At 47.9% G+C, this 22956-nt stretch overlaps 1 protein-coding gene across 6 annotated transcripts in view; it reads left to right on the forward strand.

Moving 5' to 3' along the window:
• The window catches only part of PAX7 (paired box 7), a 154317-nt gene that overhangs the window by 87499 nt on the left and 43862 nt on the right, over positions 1-22956 (forward strand). For all 6 annotated transcript variants that reach the window (XM_074933900.1, XM_074933899.1, XM_074933902.1 and 3 more), the window contains 2 exons: positions 1554-1719; positions 3436-3635. In XM_074933900.1, the coding sequence (XP_074790001.1) occupies positions 1554-1719; positions 3436-3635 (366 nt within the window). The remainder of the gene's footprint in view (positions 1-1553; positions 1720-3435; positions 3636-22956) is intronic.

Raw genomic sequence — 22956 nt, forward strand, 5'->3', positions numbered from 1 at the left:
TGCTGTTTGGCCTCAGTCCTGGTCCCGACATATGTGAGTCCATACACTTGCCTATGCTGAACCTCGCCTGTTGCCGTAATCTCTCCAAGTCACTGTGCCCCAGCGTACAACCCAGTCACTAGCAGAATGCATGCACCTGGAGAGATCTAGCAATGCATTAAACAGGAAGAGCATAAAGAAAACCTGTTCCCCACCTCCACCCCCCCGGGGAATTAAACTTACCCAATGTGACACAAAGTAGCCCATGAGGGACTATACTCATTAGTTTGTGGAACTACGCCTGTTGATTTCAAAGGGCTTTGCTTCAGGCCCTAAGTGAAAGGAAAATCAGATCCAGAGTCTTCACTACATGCACAAAAGAGAGGTTTGCTTTGGTTCACCAAAACAGAGGGTGCTCTTGGGAACTACACCCCCCACCTTTGTCACCCCAGTTCCTAATCTGTCACTGAGCAGCCTGAAAGCCTGATGGAGAACTTCCCCACCCGCCCCTGAATGCTTTTCACTCTTGATTTTTGCTCCATTTTTTCTTGTCCCTGTGAAATTTAATCATGTTTTCTAGCCCTTTAGGCCTCACAGAGTCCAGCAGCTGCATTCTCATCTGGCTTGAAAGCTTATCCGCATACTTCTCAACCCCAAACAGGGATCGGTCCTCAGAGCCTTGCTGATTAAACACAATAAACCAGACCCTAGAAAGGGCTCGTGCAGCCCTTCACGCTATCCAGGAGAGAGATGGCTTGTGATAAAACACACCAGGGCAGACGCATGCATTTAGAAAAGCTCTTTTGAATCTCATAGGTAAAACAGGGTGATGCAAGCCCAGCTTTGCACATGCATAAATACTGGGCTTATTTTAATGCACAGCAATTTAGATGGGCTGCAGCGCCTATTGCAGGGAAGCCACATGCAGTACTGATTTGTTGCAGTACAGAGAAACTAGGAGAACTCTGTATTCCTTCTGGTCCTGTCTTTTTAGCTTGTCAAACTTAGGAGCTGAGATGTTCATCTAGCTATTTATCCTCTCTACCTGTGCAGACATTACGGAAACCTAATCCTACAGCATGATTCACATAGTTGCCAGATAATGAGGCAAATGGACCTGATGACAGCAGTACCTCCACTTCCTAGGGGCCCTCTTGGAACGCACAGGCTTAGTAATTATCCTTTCTCTCACGCTTTGATACTTATTTGGCTCCCACTACCAGAGGATCTGAGCACAAACCAATGTTTAAGGTACTTATTCTCTCTGCATCCTTCTGACACAGGGCACTGCTATTATCCCCATTTTAGAGATGGGGAACTGAGGTACAGGTCACACAGGAAGTTTGTGGCAAAGCAGGAACCTTGAACCCAGGTCTCCCCAGTTCTAGGCTAACGCATTAACCACTGAACCATTCTCCCTCTCTCTTGCTCACCCTTCCTCTCTCTCACTATGATTCCTCCAGTGTCATGCTATTGATCAGGAAATGCATCAGAGATCACGGTGAAACAGGACAGTCTCTGCAATGGATGGAACTTGATACGATTCACCCTCTCTTTCCTGTCCTCCATCGTAGGTGTGGTTCAGTAACCGAAGAGCCAGGTGGCGCAAGCAAGCAGGAGCCAATCAGCTGGCAGCTTTTAATCACCTGTTGCCAGGGGGCTTTCCGCCAACTGGAATGCCGACTCTACCACCCTACCAGCTGCCAGATTCCACCTACCCAACCACCACTATTTCCCAAGGTGAGCACCAACTACCAGAATAAAGTGGTTGGTTATTTCTTGGTCTGTTCTCATCTATTATTCCACTCCGCCAGCCAGACCACCCTACCATGCTGGATTCCCATCACTACCTTCCTTTGAAGCAGCTGCTCTATGCAGGTTGGCCTTGATTGGGAGGCCAATGTTTGATTCAGGCGGATGGAAGCTCAATGGTTTCCATTCTTGATACCAAACACAGCTGGTCTGCTTAATATCCGTTGGTCAATATCCCCTGCATCAAGGTCTCCCATGACTATGGCAGCTCCACTTACCATGTCACTGAGAGTGGAGACTAATGAATCCAGAGTGAATTCTGTGTGGGACCGGTGACATGGCTCAGCTGAGTGAAACACTGGCCTCCCACCCAAGGGGAAACCTACATGTGCAGCTGCTTTGACCGTGAAACCAGGCAGGTGGGAGACTGTGCCACATTTCCTCTGTATTTTTCCCCTTTTTTAAAAAAAATCTTCCAACTACCATCTACATTTGAAAAGCCAGGCCCAGCTCTGTCCAGTTCTGCAGCAGCAGCCATGGAAAGTCACATAAGAATAGTATCGGAGCCCGTTTAACAGAGCAACCAAAGCGTTTTGCACTGTAGTGAGTTGGACACCAGCAACCACACACACAAGGCTTTAGGCACTGGGCAGCAGCTGACAGCTAACCTCCGGCACTGGAGTCCGAATTCAAGCCCCTTGCACCAGCTCTTGGATTTGGCTGCGGAGCTGGTTTTCTGGCTGGGGGGGGGGGGGGGGGGGATGCTGGGGTTTTATTCAAAGGCCGTACAAGTCAGTGGAAAGTCCCCAGTTGACTGCGATGGGCTTTGGATTGGGTCCTTACAAAGGATTTTACAAACTTAGGGACCTCAAACAAACATCTCTTCCTGCCTTGTGTTTCCTGCATATTTCTTTCTAGACTGAACTGTCCGTAACATCTCTTCCTCCCTCACCTGCGCCGCCCCAGCAAACTGTGGGGAGGGGGGTGTTGTTGGAGAAGGAAGATTTAGAAATAGTAGGGAGGATTTGGGGAACACTACTGGAGCTTTTTCAGGCGACTCGATCTCCAGACCTAGGGGAATAGAGAACGCCGAATGGAGCAAATCTGCAACCCTCTGGTCTAGACCTACCTGCAAAAGAGAGGCTGGTATTGTAAAAGAGAGTGCTCCTGAGATCAGGAGCAAGGAGGCCTCGTGGAGAACAGAGCTCAGTTCCTGCTCTGCATAACTGCAGGGAGTGAGTGTTTGCTGGTTGCATCTCAGACTCCCACATAATATTCCGAGGAGCTCCGAAAACTGCCGTACGATTTCGCCGTTTGTGCTCCCATGAGACCCATGCCCAGGCTAGTCAGGTAGGCTGCAGGTCAGGACTCAGCTGTGTTGGCAGTCCTGGATGGGAAGCCAAGGACTGGATTAGCAGGGGTGCTGGTCAGGATTGAGGTGCATCGGCAGAGCTGGTGAGGGAATGCTGGGTGCTGGCCAGAGTCAGTTCCTCACTGGCTGGAGAACATTACATTCAATCACAATTTTGGGAAAAATAAAGAACAGTGGGAACTATACGGGAATGCCTCTCTGGTCTGTGCCAGCTCCCTCCTCTCCCTGCTGTTACCCTCAGCAGCCCTTGGGCTCTTCCCCACTGCCTGATGATGCATGTGCGGCCTCTGTCATGTCTCATGAATGTTTCCCTATGAATGATTTCTTCACAGATGGGAGCAGCACCGTGCACAGACCCCAGCCCCTGCCACCATCCACCATGCACCAGGGAGGGCTGGCAGCTGCTGCCGCCGCTGATACCAGTTCTGCCTATGGGGCCCGACACAGCTTCTCCAGCTACTCGGACAGTTTCATGAACCCTGCAGCTCCCGCCAATCACATGAACCCTGTCAGCAACGGCCTCTCTCCACAGGTACACAGTGCTCTTCCACTCTTCTTCTCCAAGGCAGGAGCCTTTGGTCAGCCCAGATCCTATGGGAGAGGGCAGGCTGTATGCTATCCCTGTCCAACATTGTTACTGAAAGAGTTGTTGCATGCTCTCAGGGAGCCCAGATCTGTCTGTCTGTCCATCCATCCATCCATCCATCCTGAGCTTATTGCCACAGCATCTGAGCATCTGAAACCTGTAACAAAGCTCAGATCCTGTATTTGAGATGTCACGCTCTGTGCCCAAGTATCTAGAGACTCGCTTGAGTCATCAAGTTGAGGGTTGGCTGGAACAGGGTTAGGGGGGTTGTTCCAGCCCATTACAGAGGTGGGTCCGGCTTTGACGTTCCCATGCCCATCAGGGTCTGAACTTCCTCAAAGGTCAGGGATGTCTGGGCCTGGGATTTTGGTTCCCAGTCTCTACCAGGAACTAATCGTGATGTAACTGATTTTCTTAATGACCTATCATAAATAAGAAGAGCCACATGAACTGTGAGAGAGAAAACACATATTCCCCATTTACTTGTTCAAATAAAAGAATAGAGCACATCTGTATTGAACTTACCGGGCCAAACTCATACTTGGTGCAACACCACTGATCTCAAACTCCCTCCCTGAGCCCAGTATAGAATGTGGAACTCCTGACAACCAGTCCCCTGCCCCAACCACTAGACTAACCTGCCACTAGACTACATGGTGGGGGGTTCAAAAATTCACAGGGCTGGATCCACAGTTGGTGAGCTCCATTGAAGTCAATGGAGTTGTAAGGATTTACACAAGCTGAGAATTTGGCCCACCAGTCTCTTACACTGGATCATCTGGAATATTAATGCTAATTTTCTGTCAATCCAACATACCCTCAGCCTTGTCAGACAGAGCATTTAATTCTCTTCTTCTCTGACGTGTCATACTTTGGCTCCTATATGCATGTTTACTTTTAGCTGTAATAAGACACTTATCATATGTTAATGGATAACAACAATGACTTGTGCTCACCTAGCTTCTATTATCCTGAAGGATACCAAAGGGTATTGCACTCTTGCTCTTTCCTACCACTGAAATACAACTGTCTGGGAGGTGAAATATGGCTGTTATTTAAGGGCTTGTCTACACAATGGAGTAAGGTGCACTACAGGGCTGTGATTTCTAAAGTGCACTAATGTGTTGCACATTAACTGGTCCATGGAGATCCTACTGGTGTGCAAGGAAAGCTTCTTAGTGTGCTTTAACATAGTACCAGGTCACACAGTAAAAGAGTGTTCAGCAGCACTGTTTAAGACAGGAAGTGCAGGATAATTTATTTAACTGAAACTACAGGGAGGTTTTCAGTAGGCGTTTGAAATGAAAAAGTTGGAACTGTTTAGTTTAGAGAGGAGGCAAATAAAAAGGTAGAACAGAGGTATATAAAACAGTTACTGGTCTAGAGAAAGCAAATATCATACAAGAACGTGGGGATAGTCAATGAAACAATACAACACATTCAAAAGAGATACAAGGACAAACTTTTAACACAATGCATAATTAATAGAGCTGGTTGGAAAAACTTTCCCTGAACCCTTTCCCCTTGGATAATGCAACTCTGTCAGAATCATGTTGATTTTGCTGAAATTTTATTTAGGAGAAAAACAGCAACAAAAACAAAATTCCAACAATGCTGAAATGTCCCAGTTCATAGATTCCTAGATTCCAAAATCAGAAGACACCACTGTGATTATCTCCTCTGACCTCCTATATAACACAGATCAGAGAACTTCCCCGAAACAATTCCTGTTTCAGCATTTTTGGAACTAAATGTTTAGATTATTTTTTGTGAATGTTTTGATATTTTGTTTTGAAATGATCTTTCCTTTCAATTGTTTTGTATTATATTATATGTCATAATATATTTAGAAAACATCAAAATCTAAATGAAACATTACAATTGATCCAAAACTATATTTTTTCTGAATTTTCCAGCATGGAAAATTTTGAAATGTTTGGGTTTGATTCTGATTCAAAACAAAGCTACATTTTGAAATTTCAAGATTCTTCAGGAAATGAAATTTCTGTTCTCCACCCATCTCCAATAATTAGTCTGTGGAACTCATTGCCACAAGAGATCACTGATCTCCCTGGAGATGGGACAACTTACAAAAGTATGGACTGCTCAAGAGATGCACTAACAAAAAAGAGGAGTCCGGGTAGAGATCCCTTTATGACTCTGCATATAGAGAATAGATGATGGTATGGTGTAATCTAATGTATCTAAATATATTCGCCTGATTTTGAAATAACCACATTACTCACAAATGAAGAAGCCTCCATGTGTGAGCTGCCCAGGTCATCTCAAAAGCATCCCAATACAACATTTCCACTACACCACACCCTGGTATATTTTGTTTCTCCCCGCTTTGTTGTGGAAAAACTTCTTTTAGAAATGCTTTTTAAAGGATCACTGGTATTAATAATACTTAGCTTTTATACAGCACTTTTCGTGCATAGCTCTCAGAGCACTGTACAAAGGAAGTCAGTATTATTGTCCCCTTTTTATATATGGGGAAACTGAGGCACAGAGCAGAGCAATGACTTGACCAAGGTTAACCAGCAGACAAGTGGCAGAGCCAGGAACAGACCCCAGCTCTCCTGAGTTTCTGCAGGGTGCTCAGCCCATTGTCTCCCTGTCATTCTTCATAACGTTTTGCCTCTAAGCCATGCTGTACTGAACTGACTGGGTGAAAAAGGTATAAATGCTCTAAAAATTAGAGTGGGTCCAAAAATGGCGGGGGGAGGAGGGGGAATCATGGAAAATTTCAAACACTTTTGAAGTGATTTTCATTGCACAGGTTTCAAAAAGGAATGATCATAGAATCATAGAATATCAGGGTTGGAAGGGACCTCAGGAGGTCATCTAGTCCAACCCCCTGCTCAAAGCAGGACCAATCCCCAATTAAATCATCCCAGCCAGGGCTTTGTCAAGCCTGACCTTAAAAACTTCTAAGGAAGGAGATTCCACCACCTCCCTAGGATTGTTCATTGATTTGAACTTTTTTTTGCAAAGATTTGTCGTGAACATTTTTGGTTTAGAAATTTGTCTCTCTTCCTCCTCTTTCCCCTCCCCCCTTTTGCTGCCCTTGTTTTCCGTTTTCCATTTTGCCACTGAAAAGGGTCATACGGAGGGCCCCCCCAGTTTGGATTATGGGCATGTAAATTGCAGCATGCACGCGTAGGTGCTGGAAGTAGGGGTACTGCTGGACCCCCTGGCTTAAAGCGGTTTCCATTATAGGCAGGGTTTACAGTTTGGTTCAATAGCTCTCAGCCCCCACACTGTACAAATGGGTCCAGTGCCCCTGCATGCACTAGCATGCTGCACTGTAACGGTCCTATGTAGACCCTGCAGGTGCAAACTATAAGGTACCTAGTTTGCACTAATGCAGTCCTTCAAAATGGCATAAAACTCCCATTTCTAGATGGTTATAACTCTCCTGGCGGTATAGCACAATGGGTGCTGGTGTGTGGTGTAGAAGGTCATGGGTCCTGTTCCAGTCAATACCGGTATGTGTATGCTGTCAAAATGATAAGTTATGTAAGGTTAAACCTTCCGCTGGGGCAGGACTGAATATTATGTCAGACTGGCGAGATTTTGTGCGGGAAATAAGGAAACATTTCTCTGACTGTTGGAATTTTTTTGTAACATCAGCTGAGTAAAGCTGGACATGGGCTGGAGACACGAGCATGTGTCCTGGAACTGATGGGCAGAGCACAGGTTAGATGCTCCCGGGCACAAGTCTATCACGTGCTTTTGTAATTTATTACACGGACATACACAGGGGCAATAACCATGTGATAAATTGCACCAGCGTGTGGTAAATACACCTGTTGTGCAATGCTCGTGCAATTTATCCCATGCCTACGACTGCATCACCTGCTTGCTGGTCCATCTCCCAGGGATATTCCAACTGATTGAACGGATTCATTCAACCCTACCAGAGAAATGGTTCTTTCTATGCTTACCCCTACTCCAAATTACCCTGCCCTCAGGCCTTGGAGATGAGTCCTGGGCCAATAAAAGCCTTTCAATACTTACAAATGTAGAGTCCAAGATCTTGCAGCCTTGAAGAAATAGGAGCTTTAATGCTGTTGAGAAGGTGAGATTCCAAGCACTCACTTCTAACCCTAGAAAGGCCCAAGGTATCCACATATAAATATATCCAGATTTTTGTGTCTAAAAAACCTGTTTTAGGTTATTTTCTGGGTGTTTACATGCGTTAGTTTTACTTCCTCTCTGCCCTTCTGAGCCCTGCACTGTTGGACTTATGGCAACCAAGACCCCTGGTTTTACAGGAGGAAGGATACAAGAAATAGTCCCAGTAACGGAAATAAAACGTCTACAAGGCATTCGTAAAATGCCTTTCCCCTCACATATTTGGCACATGCAGAATACATGATGGGCTGGGGTAGGGTAAAGGTTTTATTGGTACTCATCTGGGGATGACCTGCCTAACTCACTTGTGAGTAATGCAAGCATCCACAGCCCTACAGATAAACCCTTTATGCAGATCTATCTATCTATCTATCTATCTATCTATCTATCTATCTATCTATCTATCTATCTATCCCCATATACCCCATCTATCTATCTATCTATTCATTGTGGCATCTGGCTGCTGTCGGTAGGAGTAAATATCCAAATGAAAGGGATTTTAGGAGGCTGAAAAAAGTTAGAAATTCAAGATATGGAGGGTGATTTGTATGAGCTGCAAACAGACAGTTCTCTGGTTTCATCCCTCAACAGCAGCAGGAGGGAGCTTTCTTTGCAGTTTAGACAGGGAGAAACGGCCGGGGGTCGGGGGACTGGACCCTGAGTTACAGCCAGAGCCCTCCGCATTTGCTGCCACAGGGAACGCTATCCAATTACCCCTGGATTGGGTATCCCAGCCAGAATCCACCAGACGGGGTTGGTGCTGGTAACTGAAATTCTATAGGCCGGGCACGGTTTTCCCATTCTCACAAGAGAGAAGGGGGATTAGATTCGGCCTCTGCAGGCTTGACACTACCCCCCTACGCTCCAGACAGAGGGAGCAGAAGCTGCTGAAAGTTTTGCCTAGAGCCTGTGGAAAATGGTAGCCCTGTGTGTTTGTTTTTTCCATACCTGGTGCGTGTCGGTGCTAATGAGGGAATGATAGCGCTGGCCAGTGATGTCCTGCGTAATCAGCCTCCAAACAGCACTGCCAAAGCACCTCGATACTCAGTCACAGCATCCCCTATTAGCCTGATCCTGCTGCCTCACCATGGCGCTCTGCAGTCCTAGCCCTGTGCTAACACACTGTGCTAGTCCAGTTCCGGCCCTAGGTCACTACACAGCTTCCCAGTCTTGTCCTGCAGCTTTCCCTGCTATTCCAGTCCTGGGACCTCCAGAGGGTGACTGCTCCGCTGTTCCACCTCAACCTTGACCCATGGCATCCCTTCATGTTCTGGTTCAAGGTCCTCATCACAGCTGTGTCAAAGCACCTTTGTCAGGCTGGATTTAGGGGCTACAACACTCGTTCGTAGGAGCTCACAGCAGACCCAGAACTTGATCTTCAAGAGCTACGTACCCATCAGTTTCAAAAGATTGCACCTCTACCCGCAGAAGTCAGAGAGTCTGTCGGGCTGAACTGGTGATTTGTGACATCCTTCCACTAGGCAGATTTTGATTAAATGCCTGAGCAGAGCTCAGCAAGGTGGAGACGAGGAAGAGAGACAAACCCAGAGAGAGACTGAAAAATAAGATCAAGTGGCAAGTTAATGCTCCCGAAGAAACGGGCTGCAGCCTCCAGGCGCTGGAGCTGTGATCTCACCAGCCCTTGAAGCCTTGGAACTAGAGCAGGTTGAAAAATGGTGGGGTGGGAATTTCATTAATAAATTTCAAAACATTCCACTCATTTTTGTTCCACAGATTCCAGAAAGGAACAATTTTGTGTTGGTCTGAAACTTCCCACAATTTTTATATGAAAAATGATCATTTTTGACATTTTTCCTGCTTTCTTTTCCCCCTTTTTTCCTTCCCCCCTCCCCTTTCTGCTTTTCCTTTTTGCCACTGAAAAAGTGGGAGAAAGAAGGAAGAAAAGGGAAAACAATAAACAACAAAACCAAACCAGACCCAAACCATAAGTAAGGTTTTATTTATAACATTTTTTCGCTTTTCGATTTCATCTAAAAAGGAACACTTTGGAAAAAAATATTTTGAAAAAAGTCATTTTTCAATTAAATCAAAATTCATTCCAAAAATTTCAATGATAACCAAACTAAGCACCTTGACCTTCCTCATGCATCACACCACAGCTATGTCAAACTTCCCACTGACAGCAAGAATAGAACTCAGATCCTTCTGCTCAGAAACCCAGACCCCTGCCACTTGAAAATCTCCATTTGTGGTCACCAATACAGGGCCTCTGACACACAGCTCTGAGTCTATTCATTAAGGCGAAGCAGTGCACAAATACACTAGCTAGTTTATTACAATTGAGGCTTGATCAGTGCTTGGTTGACAGCGCTCCTAGGGAAGTACATGGCTCTGCAGGAACCGGTGTAGGGGATTAAGTAAGTTGCTGTCTTCCCACTGAGCACAGAGGGACGGAGCACAGTGTTGCTGTCTTCTTGAAAAGACATAAAACTGAGTATCCAGCCACTCATGACCATGGAAGAGTCCCGTGGTGCTTTCCATGAGAGTAAAAAAGCTCTGGTCATGTTGCATGCTGGCTGAATTTCAACTTGAGTAATTACATTCTGTCGGCTTAAATGGCCCTTTAGTTTTAATTAGATGTTGTTCTCCACTTCCTGACTGGGTGTCCCTGCTACCCTGTCATGGCTGGGCTTCCACCCCAGATGTAGGTACCATTCAGTGATGGGTGAAGACATCCCTGTGTAGCACATTGGGATCCCTGGGAATGGAAAAGGTTATTAAAATAGATGGGATTCTGGATTTATTGCAAACGTTTCTGATCAGTGTATATCTATTTGCTATGTCTGCAATGAATGGGTAACAAGAATGCTAATCAAGATGGCTTCCTAGCTAATAGGGTGTCGTGTCTGTAGGGACAGTGGGGCATTTGCCCTTCCCATCCATCTGTCTTTGATACAATGCAACTAGCTCTAGATGGTATAGATAGAAAATGATCTGTCATTATATTGGTCTTTATAAAGGGGCCAGGCTGGGGAAATGGAAATGACGAACATAGCTTGGTGATTGTCTTAGTCAAGATCTCTCGGGTGTCTAGGGAATAAGGCTATAGGACATATTTTACATTCAGCTAAATTAACATGTTTAGTTGTTTCACAGAATCAACAGAAATATGAAAACACCAAAATGTTTGTACTGTTTCACCCGCAAAGCCTCTCTCCTTGAAGTTTCCTTTACAAGGCAATTGATGTATTTAGCTCTTTGTACTGGTGCTTACCGCTGTAGTATCAAAGCTGGGGGCTACTTTAGATTGACTGCCTTTGGATGGCCAAAATCACGTGTCTTGATATGATATTGTGCAGGCCCTAAATGTTCTTTCTGAGTCCTTTAAAGTGTTCTGCAGGCCTACAAAGTCAACTTGAGGAGATCAAGACAATCCCAGAAATATCAGGAAGCTCAGACACCCCCTCCTTGTGTTTGTTGCTTTTGTTTTCTCAGGGCTATGGGTGGCTTTCACTCATAGAATATCAGGTTTGCAAGGGACCTCAGGAGATCATCCAGTCCAACCCCCTGCTCAAAGCAGGACCAATCCCCAATTTTTGCTTCAGATCCCTAAATGGCCCCCTCAACCCTGGGTTTAGTAGGCCAATGCTCAAACCACTGAGCTATCCCTCCCCTTCATGTGTCACATTCACCCGCAGTGCTACTCCACCACTGAGTGGTCATGTGGTATGCCACGAGACTGAATGTTGCAGGACTTGGGTTCCACCATGTCTGGCTTTGCCACCATTTCTTGGGAAAGTGACATCACCTCTCTGTGCCTTGGTTTCCCCATTAGTACAATGAGGATAACACCACTGAGCAACCTCAGAGGGGTTTAACATCTCTGACGTGCTTTGCAATCTGTGCGCGGCCGGTGTAGTGGAAATGCAGTGCTGTCTTAACGGTGTTTCCGCAGAGAGGTTTGAGGCCCGGATCTGAAAGTTGGCATTGTCAGTGATTTTGATGCTCGTGCACCTTACCTTTCTGAGGGGTGAGCGGCAGAGCTTTGCAAGCAGGCTCGCCCTCATGAATGGGCTGCTTCTGCTCCTTATTTCACCCCCAAGTGTCTGGCTTTCCAGGCTGCATTCGAGTGGATGGGCTGGGGCAGTGCCTCAAGGTGACCTTTGCTGATCACGCCAGGCCATGTGGCTAATTCAGCCCTGCCATTTGTATTTCCTTCACCTTGTTTTCCTGTTTGTAAAGCTGTGTGAGGGTTCTCTCATGACAGCCCACAAACGGGACGCTACATAGTGCAGGCTGTGAGGGAACATCAGCAGGGCTGCCAACTTACCGGGGGCATCCTTTCCTAGCAGCACCTGATTCTGACTGGGGGGCCGCGCAATGAGTTGAGCCCATGCTGCTGTCCTCATCTCCAAACCCACGTCCCTCCTGCTCCCTGCCTGAATCTGTCTTCCTGCACGATGTGTCATATCAGTATCTACTGCAGGGGTGGGCAAACTACGGCCCAGGGGCCGCATCTGGCCCCCCCAGATGTTTTAATCTGGCCCTCGAGTTCCTGCTGGGAGCAGGGTCCGGCGCTTGCCCCACTCCGCGCAGATCCCGGAAGCAGCAGCATGTCCCCCCTCCAGCTCCTATGCGTAGGGGCAGCCAGGGGGGTCTGCAAGCTGCCCCCGCCCCAAGCACTTCCCCGCCGCACCCTAACCCCCAATGTTGTGAGCATTCATGGCCCAGCAAACAATTTCCATACCCAAAAAGTTTGCCCACCCCGATCTAGTGCTTCTGTCCTCCTGACTCATCCCCCTACAGGTTGCCTGCTCTGTCCCCTGCCTGCGGCCACCTCCCACTGTAGGCTGCCTCCATTTTTTGAGCATTCCCCCTCCCCCCGCAAATGCACCATCATTTTAAAGAAATAGAATGATGGGTGGGGCTGGAGAGACATCCTCAAGGCCCGCTCCACCGCCCACTCCCTTTCACTGTCTGTAAAGGATGGAGTCAGCATTCTGTCCTGGAAAGAGGAGCAGAAGCCGGAAAGGAAGGACTTTCTCTGCCATTCCCTGAGTTTTTCAGAGGCTCCTGGGTTGCTAAGAGGAACCATCTCTTGCAGTCCCTCCAACCAGCACAAGGAGTGAGTGAGTGGAGAGGGAAGGGGGCAGTGGACAGATGACTGAGATCCTCCATTGTAGAGATTAACCCAGCTCTGACCACCTGCCCTCCATCATCTTTGAAGTCTGGACACCAGTTTTGCAGCATGATCTCTATCTACGCTAAAGCATCTCCCATCTAGGGCCCAACCCTGCTCCCGCAGCAATGCACCATAGGATTTCTATTGATTTCAGTGGTGCAGAACCTGGCACAGTCATGGACCAGAGGCCTCCTGGCTGTAACCGTGCTGATGCTGGTGGAAGGATTGGTCTAAGTCCTTTTCAGGAAGCCTGGTAGTTGGGAGGGACATGGTGCTGGCTGGTGAGGGGGATCAGTGCACAGCGCCTGGCTCCAAAGAGACAGCGCTCGCTCGTTCAGTGACATGAACCCTTTCCGTCTGGTTCTTTTTCTCTCTCTCTCTTTTTTTTTTTTTTGTCCGAGACACTGTGCCTATAATAAGCATTTAAAATGAGCCTTGCTGGGCTGGGGGAGGGAAAGGGGGGAGGGGGCAAGATTTGGAGGGGGGGTTAAATAGCAAAGAATTAGAAAGAAAAAAATCTGATGCAAATCACTAGTAGAGAGAAAATTATGTGCAATTACCCAAGCGCTACTGGGCAGCCTGGCCCACCCCAACCAACAAGATCTCATTAACAAGCAGAAAATAAGATTGAAATGGTGTGTAAAAGAGCTGAAAAATGAATTTGAATGCTGCATTTGTCCACAATTACCCCCTCGTTCACACATATTTTATTGCAATTTTTTTATTATTCTTAATCTTTCCATCCCTCAAAGCAGATTGGGAACATCCTGGCATTACAGTTGCTGAGGGAGGACGCATTAAGGATTTCCCGTTTCCCTGAAAGGAGACCCTTCTCTCGCTCGAATTTTGAAGGGTTGGTTTTGGAAGGATAAGGATTCATTTCTCCGGCTTATCTTAGTGTAGAAACATGTTCTTTTAATAGTCTTTAACTCTGACGCTCTTCGGTGCCATCCCACAATGGCTTTTTTTTTTCTTTCCCACTTTTCTCCTGGTTTCCTCGCCATCCTTTTCCTGTCTTTCCTTTCACTTTTCCTTTCTTTTAACCCCCTTTCCCATTCTTCCCTCCCACCGTGCTTTCTCCTCTCTCCCTTTCCCATTCTGGCCTCCTTCCATTCCATTTTTTTTCTCTCCCATTCCCGTTCTGTCTGTCCATTTTGCTTTCTCTTCTCTCCTTTTCTCTCCTCTTCCCCCTTGGATCTGTGCTGCACACGCGTCCACCTCCCCTCCCTTCCATCCATCCCTCCTGTCCATTATCCGCCTTTGAATTCACTCTGCAGCCCTCCTACCCTGCTGTTATGCCCGGTATTTATCTCCTGTGTCTCTGGGGGAACATTATTCTCCTGGACTAGCTGAGGGTTCTCTGATGCACAGGCCATCACACACCTGGCCTCATTCACCAGACCCCTTGGAAAGCTGCTACCACTCCTATGTTTTTTGATTTGGGAAGCAGGGCTGCTTTTTCCCAGAGACGAGAGAATGTGCAAGTCCCATTGAGATGCTGCATTTTGTGGAGTGTGTGCATGTGATCAAAACAATGTCCTTTAGGAAAGTGTGTGGGGCGGGGGGAATTGAAACCCTCTTTTTCCCCCTCGGAGAGGCTGCCTTTACTGATCCCTTTGGTGTTCTCTATTGCTCAGTATCAAATACAGCTCTGTCTCCGTAAACTTTTAACCTACATGGCCCTGCAAAGCTTTTCCCCTCCACCCCCTCTGCTAAAGTTTTTACCAAACAAAGCCATCTGCTCTTGTCAATTAGACGTCTCAGCTACAGTCTATGAGGAAAAGGGAGAACAGAATATTTTTCTCATGTGAAAATAGACACGTATTTATTTGACTGCTTTCTAATTGCTTTGTTTATAGGGGTGAAAGGAGTGGGGGGGGATTCAGATGTGGGGGGTCCGAGACACCGTTGCAGCCCTTACATGTTTCCTTTCAATGTTTCCCATATGGTCAAACCATAAATGTTCCCCACAGGTCCATTCAGTGTTATTGCCTCGCTATAAATTACCTGTGTGACCCATACAAACGGTGGCCCCAATTCTGGAAAAGCTTCCAAACAAGAGTAAAGTCGCACCATGTGAGTAAAAGCATGCAAAAGCATCTGCGGAGTCTGGCTCTGCATCTCATATCACACCGAAGAATTACTAGGTGTGAAATTACAGCCAAGACTTCAAAACTGGCCTAAAGGATTTAGATGCCCAATTCTCATAGGAAGCACATTGAAATGGAGTGCCCAAATCCCCTAGGCAGCTTTGATCATCTCACCCTAAAATATTACTTTAAATACATTCAGAATAGTGTGACTTATATTTTAGACATTATATAGATATATCCTATATATGTACATACATATATATGTCCTGATCCTCATTTAAGTTACACTGGCAGAGTAAAGCTGCATTAGTGCCTTGTGTAAATGAGAAGCAGGGATACACACACTCATCTGCATGTGGAGTGAGAGAGAGAGTTTTGAGGGACTATTGAGACATTATGAGCACTGAACTGTTTCGGAGAAAATAGGGTCTGATCCCGAGCCATTGAATGCAATTGGAACTTTGCCATTGACTTCGATCGATACAGCCCCATAATTCCCATGTTAAGTATTAATCTAAGTAACAAGAAAAAGGACAGAGGGGAAAAGAGAAGAAGAGAAAGAGAGAGGAAATAAAGGAAGGGGAAAGGGAAGAGCAATGAAAGAGGACTGAAAGGGAGAAGAGAAAAAGGTCCCACGTACAGTCCTCATATGACCCATGATTACTCCTAGTTATATATAGTTCCTGTAGATCATTTTAATCAGATGCCTCTAGGAATCCTGAGCCTGTTTCTCAATACTCAAAGGTCTGACTCACACAGACCTATGAATTGCCCAACACATTTAAACTATACCTCCTCTGCCTCATATTGTATCAGATCTTGGTTTATGATGTGAAGCCAGGCCAAGACAGACCACATCTGTACAGCTAGAATTGCATTTATATGGTCGGTAGTAGCTGAATCCAAGCACGAGCTGTATTTTTTCCCCTGTAGGTTGGCTTGTTCGAAGTCTGTCTCCGCTGGGTTATAGAGAGAAAAGGCGGGTGAGGGAATATCTTTTATTGGACCAACTTCTGTTGGTGAGAGAGACAAGCTTTCGAGCTTATGCAGAGCTCTTCGTCAGGTCCTCTGGGTTTTGTCTCTTCTCTGCACGGGGGTGGTTAAGAGTGATTGAGCCCCTGACTTGGCTGGTAGACATGGACTTGGAGAATTCAAATGCCAGATTTGCCCTTCTTTATGATTATTAAGGGAACTTGAGACAAGGCAGGCAGGGCAGATAGAGGGAGAGAAAATGAGAGATTAGCAATTAATACAGAATCCAGACGGGTGACAGGCATTGCCAAGCGACCTTCGGAATTCAGAGGCGAGCGTTTTACCGCAGGGCTGCAATAACCCAGGGACTTGGGAGCTGGTGCTGAGCTGTGAAAGGAATCAAAAAGGCCACAGTGCAGAAGGAGGTTGCCCAGGAAGGAGGACTGGTAGATGGAGAAGCTTAAACAGAAAGAAGGCAACAAGATAAATAATTAGAATATAAATGCTGTAGTGCATGTGTGAATTCATGTATGTGTGTGCGTGTTCTTGGGTGCATGCATGTGTATACGTGCGTGGATGAGGGGGAGGGGGCACATGTACATGCGTGTTCCAGTTTCAAAAGTCCTTGAGAAAAAAGAGAGGGTCATGCTGGCAGCTTGCTTCCAGTGGATTCCTTTTTAACCCCAGCCCTGCTCCTTATCTTTGCATAAGCAGGGCCTGATGCTCGGTGGTTACACACATATGTGTGTGCACTGTGCATTCATTTCCTGTGCATAGCACCCCTTCGGATCGGACCCTAAATGCTACGGTGAAGCTTTCTTGCTTTGGCAAGGGACCAGGCACAGAGCCAGTCCTATTGGGCAGCAGAGGCGGGCACAGCCCAGACCGTACATTGCAAGTGTTAGGGAGTCAGTAGCTTTCCCTCCCACCCAAGTCCCCCCCACCTCGTAAAGCATCAGCTTTGCCCCTTTACTGTCCCCATGCAGGTGATAAAGCTGCCCTGTGCATTGAGTTCGGAGCCTCGCTTTCCACAGAGCAGTGGTGTGCCGCCGAGGCCCAGCGTTGGCGGAGTTAATAAAGGTGCTTGGTGAAGGGTGGTAATGGAAGGGGATTGGAAGAAGCGCTTTCCTTTGCTGCAGCACCGGCCCACCCTACTGCATGTGCCAGAACCTTGCAAATATCCAACATAGGGAAGCACGTTTGTCATTGACGTGGGTCCCAACTTCACCTCCCTCCCAGCCCATGCCAGTCTGCTGCTGCGTACTCCTGGGAATTAGCAGCCTCAGGGATGCAAGGCCTTTGACCAGAGGTTGCAAACAGCTTACAAGGAAGCTCCCGTCACTATTGCATTCAAGCTTCCTGCTCTTTTAGTTGTTGAGCGCCTCCTCCTGGAACAATGGTTTAGCAAGTCGCACAGGTAGAGCGAGTGGGGTGCGTGCGCTATGGGGGGGAAGTTATGTGTGATATTAGCCTTTGGAGTGTTGCAGAGGGGCATGAGTGTTGCCTTCATCCCCTGGGGCGTATAAAAGGGCAGGGTTGCGTTAGCCACTGGAGCGTTATGGGAGGGGCTGTGGGTAAGCGATTTAGAGGGAGGCTGTGTCATGATTTAGACGGGGGGTATGGTGCCCTCCACTCTGTAACACGCACAAGACAGGATCTATGCACTACTCAGCCCTTGCCCACCCATGCACTATGGGGCCAGTTTGGCCAGTCTTTCTGGCCCTATATTGCATAGCTGTGGGGTAGGCTGTGCAGTACCTCGCCACCTTGCATAGACATTGGCACAGAGATGGCCCTAAGGGAAGCAGCATGCGTGCAGCTGGGTCTCCTCCTGAAAGATGCTTTCTCCCACCCACCCCCAGCAGACCGGCATGCAAGAGATCAGTTTACAGCAGGAGCTGAAGATCAGAAATTCTAGCAGGGCTTGGGGTGGGCAACTAGTAAGTTGATCAAAGGTGTGGATGGTCTTAGCTCCTGTGATAAGCTAGAGTCAGTCCTTAAGCCTATCGAGTTGGGAGATGAGGGGGATCTTATTGCAGGGAATAAGTACCTGAAAGGCAATCATAAGCCACACAACGAAGGGGTGGTGGAGGAAGGATCTAATCTTGCTCAGCCGCAATAGGAAAATCCACAGGATACTCCTGGGAATTTGCAAGGAAATACACAAGGTTTATGCAAGGGGCTTGTTGCTGGCAGGGAATGGCCATCGCCAGAGTTTTCCCCAGAGCGACGGAAAGCCCACCGGGCCAGTGAACAGCTTGGAGCCCAAAGGGACTAGCTGTTTTGCGGTAAAGAAGCTGGTCCCCATTTGGCTCAATCCCGCTCCGAGACACAGTGGCAGCGATTGAGAATGGCGGGCTCCCCTTCCTCGCACACATGGAGTAGGGCTCACCTCTTGGGATGATGGAAAGGGCCTCTCCCACAGAGTCTGTTTCGATGGCCAGGGGTGGGCCTGGGCAGAGCTGTGTCCGTGACCCTCCTCCCTGCTCCCCCTGCGTCTGGTGTTTCTAGGACCCCCCTGGGATAACGCCCGTGGAGCGCTGTGTAAGCTGATGCGATGTGGCGATGGAAGCAAAGTGCAGAATGGTTCAGGTCTCGTCTGGTTGAGTCTCACCTCCATAGTTCCCAAGCGAGGCTCAGGAAAATGCCCCTCTTGCTAGTACTATTATTATTTATTCTTTGTATTACCCTAGCGCCCAGGAACCCCAGGTACAGACCAGGGCCCCATGGTGCTGGGCGCTGCACACACACACAACAAAAAGATGCTCCTGATGGACCATATGCCCCCATCCAGGCAGGGTTCCAGCCCCTTGGTGCTGCTCAGAGCAGGGAAAAGGGCCTGAGGGGAGAAAACCCAACCCTATATCTCCCACTGTCAGTCCTCCTCAGGCAGCAGGTGTCTGCCAGAGAGCGGACAGCTCCCCCTCCGCGCTGGCTGGAAATCCACCCCCACAAAGGGGCTAGGCTCTCTGTTTGCCCACTCTGCCAACTGCCCAGCTTGATGCAGTTCTCTTAAATCAGCCCCTCCTGCCTCTTTAACCCTCCAGTGGCTTTATATAGAGCGACCCGGAGAAACCCCTCAGAGGTGGCCCAGACGCCAGTGAATCAGTGTTGGGGAGAGGGAAAGAGTGGGGCCAGGTGTTCAGGCTGATGCTTTCCCACCCATGGGATCTGAGGTGGCACTGAGAAAACCCCACAGAGCTCTTCTTCTCTTCTTCCTCTGCTCCTTCCTCTCTTCCTCCCCTTCTCTCTCCCTCTCCCTTCTCTCTTTCCTCCCTCTCCTCTCCTTCCATTTGATGTCGAGGAGAGCTGTCTGCCACTCCAGCGTCTGTACTGAGAAGGGATGAGAAGTTTCAGCGAGCGCTCGGCGCCTCTCCTTTGATCCATGTCCTGAGGCCTGCTTGACAGCAAAAAAAGGCATGGAGACAAAACGACTCAGTCAAAGTGATTCCTGACAACTGTCTCCCTGAGATAAGGAAGCTCTCTGTGTCTTGTGGGTTTTTTTTTTTTAATACCTCCTCTCCGTTTCCATAAGAAGCAGAGTCACTTTAAACCAGAAGAGCCAGGCAGCAGCCAAACTGCACAGAGAACAGCGATACAGAGAGAGCCTGGCTGGGGTTTATCGTGTTTCCCGTCTTCCCCCCATTTTCTTCCCCTCCTCTCTAATACGCTGCGATGGATGCTGTCGGTTACCCCAGCGCTGAGTTTAATTACGTGCTGCAGAGAAAGCCCAGGGAATTTGCAGGTGGCAATAACATCAGTGGGTTATTCTGTTCGACCTTAACCACAGGGAAATGCCTGCATTCAAAGGGTTGCAGGGGGAAACCTTTACATTATCTGACAATAACCAATCCTTTTAGGGATCGGCAGCAGGCCTGCTCATTATTAGCAGGGCATTATGGCCTGCCAGGCGCTAAGTGGCCCTCAAAGCTGTTCCCCGCTGCTGAGGAGTCCCGGGTTTGTACGCACAGCTGATGCTTCTTACACAGGAGGCCAGAGAGCTGTTTTTTCTCCCCTTACCTCTCCGGGCTGTTCAGTGGAATGAGTTTGGCAGGGCTCAGCTCGGTGCATCGCCAACACCAATCTGCATTTTGAGGAAACGCCATCATCTTTATGCGTGGTTGAGGAAGCAGGAAGGCGCCAGGGGAGGGAATTTGATCAGATTCAGGCCGCAAGCCAGTGCCAACGCAAAGGCCGGGCCCGGCCCTGCGAGGTGCCAGACAGCCAAAGCCAGGGTTGCCAACCCTCCAGGATTGTCCTGGCATCTCCAGGCATTAAAGCTTAGTCTTTAATTAAAGATTATGTCCTGTGATGAAACCTCCAGGAATACGTCCAACCAAAATGGGCAACTCTAACCAAAGCGGCTGAGGGGAGTGGCAGGTGCTAGGTTCCTCTCAGGATCAGGCCCACAGTTGGGAGCAGATCCAATCTCCCCATCAGTCAAGACAATCCCTCAACTCAGAGCAATGGGATTTAGGAGAGGGGACAGCCCATGTGCGGTGGAACTTAGCTGGACCTTCGCAATGAGACGTGGCCATGCAGAAGATCGGACAGTGCTGACTTGGGCAGATGAAAGAGGAGAAATTTACTGTGGCTACAAAGCAGTAAGAGGAAAATCGGGGGTGGAGGGAGAAGAGGCAATCCCTTGTTTAGTTGGCAAGGTCAGATTACGCTGCCCCATCCCCAAGTTGAAACACACCGCAAAGGCGTTGGATCTGCGCTAGCCAGGCAGTAAAGCCCAGGAGACAAGGCGGAGATCTCCCAGCCCAAAAGCCTGGAGAGGTCGTGCTCCTTTGAGCATTGTCATCCATGGCCATGGGAAGATAGTCCAGGCAGCGGGGGATTGTGGTCTTCCGGTTCGCTGCTGCAGGTGAAAGGGGACAGCGAGCCCTGGAAATCGGAGCTCATTGTGGGGCGGCGTGGAGCCTCTGGAAAGAGTTTCTCCTTCTTTTCTCTGGTTGAAATAATGAGGCTATTCTTGTGCCGGCTGCTCCAAAGTCAAACGCCATTAATATGCGGGAATAGTAGGGACGGCGGGGAGAGAAAGGGAAGCGAGGGGGACACAAGAGGAGGCATAGAGGTAGTGCGAAAGAAAGAGAGCGCGAGATTCCCTTCCCCCCTCCCCAGAACCGCACTGCACTTCGCTGATAAACAGTAAATATCGGGGAACGGGATTGCCACATTATCTGAGCACGGCAGAAAATCAAAATTTCAGTCTAAATCCGAGGAGACGAGGCTCTAAGCTCCTCCAGCTGATACGGATGCCGAGCCCAGCTAGAGAGGCTCAGGAGGCGCCAAATGACATTTTTCATTCCAAAAAAAGAAATAAATAAGGAAAGAATGAGAAAAAAGAAAGGAAAAATATTTCTTTGGCTAAATTGCAGGAAGGGGGAAGAAGAAGTGAGAGCGGAGAAGGGTCAACCAGCAATACCTGAGTTTACAAACTCTTTCTGATGGGAAATAGTTAGCTTGTGTGTTGGGGGGATAAGAAGGGGTTCATATTTGAGGTAGCCCATCCAATGAACTCCATCAGCAGAGTGTTGCTTGGGGATCGACCTGTAGGACACTAACAGCTGCTTGAGGATGATGGCAAACCTTTAATTAGTGATTAAAGTGTGCAGCTGAGCACAAATCCAGGCTCGAATTAGGAGCCACATGGGGTCTCCCTGACCCCAAAAGCCAACGACGGATTCAGTGTCTCAGTCGGGAGTGCAGCTCCTTGGATATAATGAATCTCTCGGCATTGCGTGCCGATAATAGCGCCGTCACGCCGCTGTTTGTGCCGAGGAGGATTAGACAGCGTCTTTGAGTAACTTCACACCCCGATCGAAACTGGTGCCTTTGCCAGGGGAAGTGGCCAGGGTCTGTTCTAGGTGGGCACAAAAATCCACTCCACTGTTTACCTGTCCCTGCACTAGGCAAAAAGTGGGAACTAATGAAATCTAGGTAGCTAGCTAGCCCGCACATGGTGTCTGTAACACTTTCACAAGTAGACGAGATTACCATGACTACAACAATGGGTAACTGTGGTCAAGCACACAGGGTCAGGAGCCAGGATGCCGGGGTTCTATTTTATGGCCAAAAAACCCCAAAATGCTGCAAATAATCATGTTTTTTAAGGAATTTGCTCCATCCCTGTTCATGTTTCTTTTGTATCCACTTTCCGCGAGCATTTGATAAGTGAGATTTCTAGGCACAGAGGGACACAGGCAACCATTGACTGTCCATGGCATTTAGACTACTAAGTGCCTAAACCCCATTTGAAAACTAGATTTAGGCTCCTAAATCAGTTAGGCATTGCAGCGCTGAGCCCAGCACCACCTAAATCCTTTTAAAAATCTGGGCCAAGATGCGTTTGGAAAATCCTACTAACTTTTAAATATGTTGAAAAATCTAGCCTGTTTCAAAAATGACATCAGCACTTTAGAAGCTGAAGTCTCGTAGGAAGTCAGCAGGATTTAGGCTTCTAAACGCGTCAGACTCTTCTGTAGATGGGACCCAGGCTCCTACATAATTTAGGTGCTTGATGCCCTCAACTTCCTTCGAAGTCAGGGTGAACCTCAAAAAATGGAGCAATCCATTTTGGATGAGTACCCAGGAGTTCAGATGCTTATTTGAAACACTTGCTTTAGCTCCTGGATGAGCAAAACTGAGCTGGACATCTCAGCTTCTATTATGGGATGTTGTCACATCTGGCGGGACCCAGAAGCAACATAATAATGGGAACATATATTCATCCAACCTCCAAAAAATATTTACTCCAGGTTCATAGCAAAGGCTGTTCCCATGGGCAAAGCACTGGGCACTGCAGGGCCAGAGCCTCAGTTTGTGTAAATCGGCATGGCTCCATTGACGTTAATGGAGCTACACCCATTTACACCAGCTCAAGATCTGGGCCTGGGAGCAAGGAGATCTGGAA

Source organism: Natator depressus, chromosome 18 (assembly GCF_965152275.1).
Source record: "Natator depressus isolate rNatDep1 chromosome 18, rNatDep2.hap1, whole genome shotgun sequence".
NCBI classification, from domain to species: domain Eukaryota; kingdom Metazoa; phylum Chordata; order Testudines; family Cheloniidae; genus Natator; species Natator depressus.